Raw genomic sequence first — 7,694 nt, 5'->3', positions numbered from 1 at the left:
TTATAAGAACTTGTTTTAAATTTACTGAGAACATTTTATGGGGATAAACTTCATCTACTTTGTTGAACATGCTTTTTGAATGCTTTATAGCCTTACTAAGCTTAAGCGTAGGGATATCTTTGGTCTGTATAGTGGTCTGTACCTGTTTGTCCAAGAAATCTTTTCCTATAAGATCTGAGATGGCTAATCCTGTCAATTTGACTGGTCTTAGGATCACTACTAGAAACACACATCTGGGTGTTTCTAGATAAGTTTACATTGGAGGGAAGACACCTTCATTGGATATGGTTGGCGTCATATATAGACTGGGGTCCCCAACTTAATGAAAGGTAGTGGGCTGTTAACCAATATTCATACCTCCTGATTACTGATGCAACGAAACCAGCTGCCTCATGCTCTGCTATCATGATTTCCCCAAGATGAGAAGCCAAGTCCTCAGGAGGCAGTGAGCCCAAATAAATCTCACCTTCATTAATATGTATTGGTTGGGTATTTTGTCACAGAGATGAAAAATGTAACCAGATTTTACATGCCAAAATGACAGACAGCAGTAAAGCAGCTAAGGTTTCTTTATGTGACTCTTCTTGAAGATCAGCACGGTATGATGAACATACAATCCACCTAGCCAGTTTGTTCTCTTTTCTCCTATATGTCTACTCCAGATGAGCCCTGGGCTCCCATGAATGGAACTTGGCTGCAGATTGACATAAGCAGTAGAAGACCCAAGGCCCCTGTGCAGAAGTTCAGGGGAGTTCATGCCCATGCCTGATGGTCCTGCAGATTCCTGTTTGTCCACAGCCAGGTTTCAGGATCACAGAATGGTACATTTTATCCCAGACTATAATTTCAAAAGAAATGCCTTCCCCCATAATATTTATAATTTTGCTTCATTATTTACATCCTATATGATCCTATGATCAATCTATAAAGTACTTAGAATGTGATACGCTCATTTGGCATCTGAGCATTCTGGCCTTAAATATATATTGGTTGCATGTAGTGAATATAATATTTTTAAGAAGTGGGAACTAAAGGTGTAAAGCTACTCAACTGACAATCTTCAGATGTGATCAGAAAGGACAGGACTAGAGCAGCTAAAGAGGTTTGGCTGCCCTGATCCTAAGTAACTTTGCAACTGGTGGTAGGCCAGGCTGACTGTTTGGGAGTGACATTCTGAGCTAACCCTGTAAGTGGGTGTGTTTAGAAGTCTCTGCAAAACATCATATTTCATGACAAGCCTTCTTTAAAGTTCTTCATTTAAGAAATCAGCTCTAAATCCAAGCTGATTCAGATAGCGCTAAATGAACTAAGATGGTTTAAAAAACAATGCCCCCCAAGTTGGGAAGGAAAAATAGATGGGAGAGAAAAAAAAGCTGTAGCATAGGGAATAGAGTTAACAAATAATGAAATGGAGAGAAATGAAAAGGATATTTGTGTCAACATATTTGAAGTAATTTGTTACTTTAATCACTGAGTGGTTTGGCTTTTGAGGTCAATAACTGAAGACAACTTTTTCTGAATACCCACATCCTCCCTTTAGCAGAGAACCGAAATATATGAAGGAAAAGGGAAGGAAGGAAAGAGAAAGAGAGGAAGGAAGCAAAGGAGGAGGAAGGAAGGGAGAATGGGATGGATGGGCGGGGGGGGGGGGAAGGCCGGAGGAAAGACCAAGCTTGTATACCCTGAGTTAATCTCAGGACACAGCATCTCATATCAGGAGAGCTGCAGCCTGCATCCAATGACATATTTAGAGGAATGGGCACTTGTATCTCACACAGTTTAGGCCATACTATACATTGTGTTTTAAACATTGTCATTAATTTTCACATAATGCTAAAATAACTGACATACTTTAATTACTACACAAAAAAGTACATTCAAATTGCAAAAACAGTGACACGATAGTTCTATTGATTCCTTGTGGCAGAGTTCAAAGTCTGGCAGTGCAATGCCTCCCTTCACGGCATCATTCAATTACATAATAACAATGAGAGGTTCGTCCAAAGCAATGGATTGTCTTTTTTTTGAATGACCAATACTGTTGTTTCTGGAGAGCAGAATCAATGGCTGTTCGCAGTACCTGACCCTACAAACACACTTTGCAAGTAAACGCTTTCTTTTGACACACAGTAATTGTCCACCTGGAATTTCTCCAGATGTTCTCTCCCTCTTACTAACTGGCATATCAGTGAGAAGAGATTTGTATATTCCTATCCACAGCTGTATCCCAAAGAATTCCACATGAGATTCAGAGGCAACACCTCTCTTCCCTCTTGAAAAAAAAAAAAGGGAGGGGTTGAAATCCAGGAGTCCAGAAACACTGCCAAATTCAGATCATTTCATTTAATGATAGCCCCCTCCTCTTGACGCCTGAAGTAAGTGATGTGAAGGATTTGGGGTTTTGTGTGAAAAGAAACAATGGAGATGATGATGACTTTGAAAAGAGTTGTGTGGCTTGGGGCTTCAGCACTTGAAGACTAACTGCTTCTTTGAAGGATTAAAGGATCCCAGCCTAGAGTTCATGTGGAGTCAGGAGCACCTAGCTTAGCATTCCTACATCAACCAATGTGGTGGGTGAAGGGAAGCAAATCTGCTGTGACAAACTACACCCGGTTTCGGCTAGCAGACTTTCCCGAAAGTGACTCTAGCATCTCAGAGTCATGAAACCAGAAGAAAGTGCTCAGTGGGAGAGTACAGGGCAAATGTGATGCATCTACCGATGCATTCGATAGTGAAGTCACAGATTAAGCTTAAGATGTGCTTGCTGGAGAATAAACTCCAGCTTTGTTTATTTCTACGATTACTTTGGATATACAGTGTTTGTCTTGGTTTTGAACCTGCTGTGTGTGGGCAGCTTTGCAAGTCAGCTTTGTCCTTATCTTGCAGTCTAGCCTCATAATATTTTCAAGCCACAAAATTAAAGCATATTTCTAAAAAACAAAAAAAAACAAACCCTATAATCTTCCTTTTAAAAAATTAGCACCATGAAGAAGGTAATGCATACTGTGTGTGACAGGCATGGTGGTAACCATGTGATTTGACAGGCTGTAAGAGCCACACCTGTGGCTTGAATCATCCTCAAGACAAATGGTTGTCTTAAGTTGACCATCTCCATAGAACAAAATTATCTTTGAATTATGAAATCATTTCAAGTGACCCAAACATGCTCACAAAATCTACCTAGTATATGACAAATCAATATTGTCAATAATGTGATGTGCTAACTCTTTTATCATGTTTATAAAATCCATAATCCCCAGTTTTAGATACTTAATGTCTATCAGTAGTTAGTTAATACTGTGATATCAGCTATGTTGTAAAATACTGTTATTGGTAAGTGAACACTTCTTTTAAAAATCATGTGACCAAGCTTTTTGTATGTATGTGATTAAAAAAATACTCCTTTATAGCTGAATTCTAATTTAAATCTAAAGATTAGAGTACACTATAGTTGGACTATGTCTCCCACTCTGACGGTAAGTTACATACAGACACATATGTGATATCGTATTAACCGAACCAATGACAAGAATTGAGGTATCCACAAAGCCCTGAGTCTGGATGGGATCATTTAACAAATAGTCATTTTGATACCTCACCATCACTTTCTCACTTTGTTGATTATGTTTTGGTGATAAACTCTGTGCTCACAATACTGACAGAGGTGACAAGTTGAGATCTGAAATATTGTATCATGTCAAATCAATGTCATCTAGACAATTGCTCATGTGTCAAGGGCACAGAAAGAAGGCACTGGACATTGAAGGGCGATGTAGCCCTTGAAAATACTGTAAACATACAAGGTTTGGAGTTTCCTTATAGCAAAAGAGTCACATTTTGTAAACAGTTTGTGCCCAACTTATACAAATGGATAGAGCTCAAAAAGGCTTCATGATGCAAAATCAGCATTTAGAGAAATTATAAGTTTCACTTTATAATCAAATGAATTAATCTCTATGTATTGTCTTGCATTCTTTAACTCTTAAGAAAACACGCTGGCTTCATATAATACCTGAACTTAGAGACCTGCAGCCACCATGGTATTGAAAACAGTCAACAGAGCAGAGACACTACCTTTAAAAGCTGTCTGACTATCTTTTATAAAAATTCACTTAGTCTCATGGAAAAAGAATTCTACATTTCCCAGGAAAGGCTATCTGGGATTCTGACTGAAGCTAACTTTCACCGGACACTGTTAAAGATGCACTGCTGCTATGATTTTTATCCAGTGTTTGTTAGTAGATGAGATTTCTCAAGATTTCTGATTTTGGCTTTCATTTGTGTGTTTTACAACAGCGGATGTTTTAGGACATGGTGGGTCTCTTTTCTATATTTCTCTTTGAAACAACCTTTTTCTTGTTGGGAGGGAGACAGAAAACACTCAGTAGGAGACAGTAGAGATGTACAGTTGCCCTGGGTGGTAGCAGAGTACCTCCTCCCCCCCAAGGCCATGGTTTCACTTTAAGAAGCAACAATCCATGATTTCCTAGATTTCTGAATTCACAGGCTCCACCTGTAACTGTTTACAGGACCCCTGAGAATCCTGGGATCACCCAGGAGATGATGCCAGCCTATATTCTCTTCTGATAGCACACTGCCAACCTCTATTAAAGTGCATAAACACTCTGAGTTAAAAATAAAAGAAGGAAAGAAAAACAAATGGCTACATGTCTTCCAGCATCCAGCCTGAAACCCAGAGGCAACGGTGGATAGAGAAGGGGCTAAAAGCTTCTCCACTTGTCTGTGGATTAGACTATAGTTTTAGCTTTCAGGGAATTGTCTTCATCTACTAAAACATTCTTCATGATGTTACCATATTCAACATCCAAGTTTTCTTTCAACTTGTTGAGCTCAAAGTCATGAATAATTTTGATAGTCATTAACTTTTCTCGTTTGATTTTCTCCACAACATCTTTAGGAACATCTGGTATCAGCCAGGCTAATAAAAATTTAAACAGAAACACGACGTGCTAGGAGAGAGAGAGAGAGAAATAAAGGAAGATCAGTCAGATATACTGTTAGGATCACCGAGAATTTTACCAAGGAGTTCTTACAGGTACCGTTAGATTCTGATAAATTCTCTTGGACATAGGAAGCACAAAGTTTATCATATTTGTATATATGTGTGCATGCATATGTGTACCCACATATGCAAATACATACATGTGTTTATCCTGTAATTTTCACACAAACAATGGAATTAAATAAATGTATATTTATTTTATATTTAAATAACCAATTGGAGAAATGGATCATGACTATTTAAAAAAATATATACCCTCTACTTTATCTGTGTCTTGTCCTAAGAACCTAATAAAAAATTGTCTAACTTCCTTTAGAAAGGAAAGCTCACACTCAACCATGTAATTAGTGACTTATTGTGAAGTGGAAACCTAAGGCATACCAGTCATTTTATTTTAGATTATTAGAACATTTTTTGTTATTCTGTCTTTTTTTTTTCCCCAGAGCTGAGGACCGAACCCAGGGCCTTGTGCTTGCTAGGCAAGTGCTCTACCACTGAGCTAAATCCCCAACAGGAATGAAGGGGCCAGGCCTTCTGAAGACATTAGTGTAGGGAAGAATAAAACAAGATCATCAGTTTGATATTTCTGTGAGGAGCAGTTGAATGTTCTGGAAGTATGTGAGGAGGTTTTATGTTCATACCAGAAAGCCATGAACACAGGGCCACAGGCTGTGGCATAGTGTGGAGCCCATATCCACTTGGTTTGAATCTTTTCCTTTAATTCTGAGTATTTTTCTTTCTCTCTACTCATATGCTTAAAAATGTATAAAAAATGTCTTAATATGGGACTGGGTGATGATTCAATGGCTAAGAGCATCAGCTGCTCTTCCAAAGGACCTGGGTTCAAGTCCCAGCTCCACATGGTAGCTAACAAATGTAAATCTGGCTTCTGGGGATCTGACACCATCTTCTGGACTATGTGGGCACTTCGTGCAAGTAATAAACAGACATTACATGCAGCAAAAAACCTGTACACATAAAATGAAATTAAAATAAAGTGAAATACATATAAGAAGAATGCCTTGATAAACTGTGGACACCTCAGGAGAAGTCAACACCAGGCTCTTGGGTACCCTTGGATATATTTTCTGACTGTTCCCCTTATAGTTTTAAAATTACTTATTTAGTTATTGTATGTATCTGTGAACATTTTGGTGCCATGTGGAGGTCATAAGACAACATACAGAAGCTAGTTCTCTCATTCTTTCATGTGGGTTCAAAAATGCAACTTGAATTGTCAAGATGGGACAAGCACTCCCCTTCTGAGACATTTTGCTAGCCCCCCTCTTTCTATTAAATAAGTGAACATCAACCCAATACTGCTTTATACTGGTTAGGCTTGACCATCTTTTCTGCATCTGGAATAGCAGAACTACAGACTGAACTTTTGTAGGCATGATAGTTTGAATATGGTTGGCCCAGGAAGTAGCACTATTAGGAGGTGTGTCCTTGTTAGAGGAAGTGTGTCGCTGTGGGGGTGGGCCTTGAGACCCTCCTCCTAGCTGCCTGGAAGACAGTCTCTTCCTGGCTGCCTTCAAATCAAGATGGAGAACCCTCAGCTCCTTCTCTAGCACCGTGTCTGCCTGCATGCTGCCATGCTTCTTTTTCTGATAATGGACTAAACCTCTGAATCTGTAAGCTAATTAAATGTTTGCCTTTATAAGAGTTGTCATGGTCATGGTGTCTCTTCATAGCAATGGAAACCCTAAGACAGTGGGTTTCTCATGAAAGGTGGGTTTACTACCTCCACACACTAAGCTTGTTACCTTCTCCTTTTAATCCTCTGACTCTTGAATGGACAATACTATCCACAGTACAGTAAAATGTCTGATAAGAAAGTAAAAGAACTGGGGGACTTTTGGGATAGCATTGGAAATGTAATTGAGGAAAATATGTAATAAAAAATATTTAAAAAAATAGAAAAATAAAACCCAGCTAGCTCCTTGAGGCTGGACAGCTTGACTTTAAAAAAAAAAAAGAAAGTAAAAGAACAAAACAAAGAGGAGCCAAGAGGAAAAAAAGCTAATGAAGACAGCCAAGGCACAGTCCCATTTCTTACAGGTGAAAAAACATGACCACTGACATTTGAGGCAAGACAGGCATTGTAGCAGAGAGAAAAAAGAGGAAGGAAGAATTTGAAAGGACTTTTTTGTTTGTATGTTTGCACTCTTGAACTTGAAGAGTGTGTGTTCATATCTAGGGGACTAAGTTAGCATCTACAACAACCATGTTGTCCAATAGAGAATAACTTGTTTGTGATCTTTCAGATTGGCAGGTGAGGGAATTCTAAGAGTTTGTTCATTTTAAGGTCACACATAATGAAGGAGACTGGGTGGCACTGTACTTTATAACAGCATTAGGAGCTGGACAAAATGGAGCAATGTTTTAAATAATTTTCAAGATTGTTAAATTTAAGGTTAAAAAAATAATGGAAACAATTTCAGGCTTTTAATACCAGAAAAAAAGAATGTAATATTTGTAGGAAACTTTTAAATATTCAATATTTCAAAACCAAACCACTTGTAATTTTCCTTCATAAGTTCCTGAAAAATGAATCTAAAAAAATTAGGTATCAAACCAAAGTTTGAAAGGAGATTACTGGTTAGAAGATTGGAGTGTGTGTGTTTATGTGTGTGTGTGTGTGTGTGTGTGTGTGTGTGTGTGTGTGTGT

General features: G+C 38.4%; 1 protein-coding gene across 4 annotated transcripts in view; it reads right to left on the bottom strand.

Moving 5' to 3' along the window:
• Nucleotides 1-1,773: 1,773 nt before the first annotated feature.
• The window catches only part of Ano5 (anoctamin 5), an 86,697-nt gene continuing 80,776 nt past the window's right edge, over nucleotides 1,774-7,694 (bottom strand). For all 4 annotated transcript variants that reach the window (XM_021168193.2, XM_029480216.1, XM_029480214.1 and 1 more), the window contains one exon: nucleotides 1,774-4,970. In XM_021168193.2, the coding sequence (XP_021023852.2) occupies nucleotides 4,749-4,970 (222 nt within the window). In that variant the 3' untranslated portion in view covers nucleotides 1,774-4,748. The remainder of the gene's footprint in view (nucleotides 4,971-7,694) is intronic.

The sequence above is a fragment of the Mus caroli genome, chromosome 7 (assembly GCF_900094665.2).
Source record: "Mus caroli chromosome 7, CAROLI_EIJ_v1.1, whole genome shotgun sequence".
NCBI classification, from domain to species: domain Eukaryota; kingdom Metazoa; phylum Chordata; class Mammalia; order Rodentia; family Muridae; genus Mus; species Mus caroli.
This window is presented reverse-complemented; position numbering and strand designations above follow the sequence as displayed.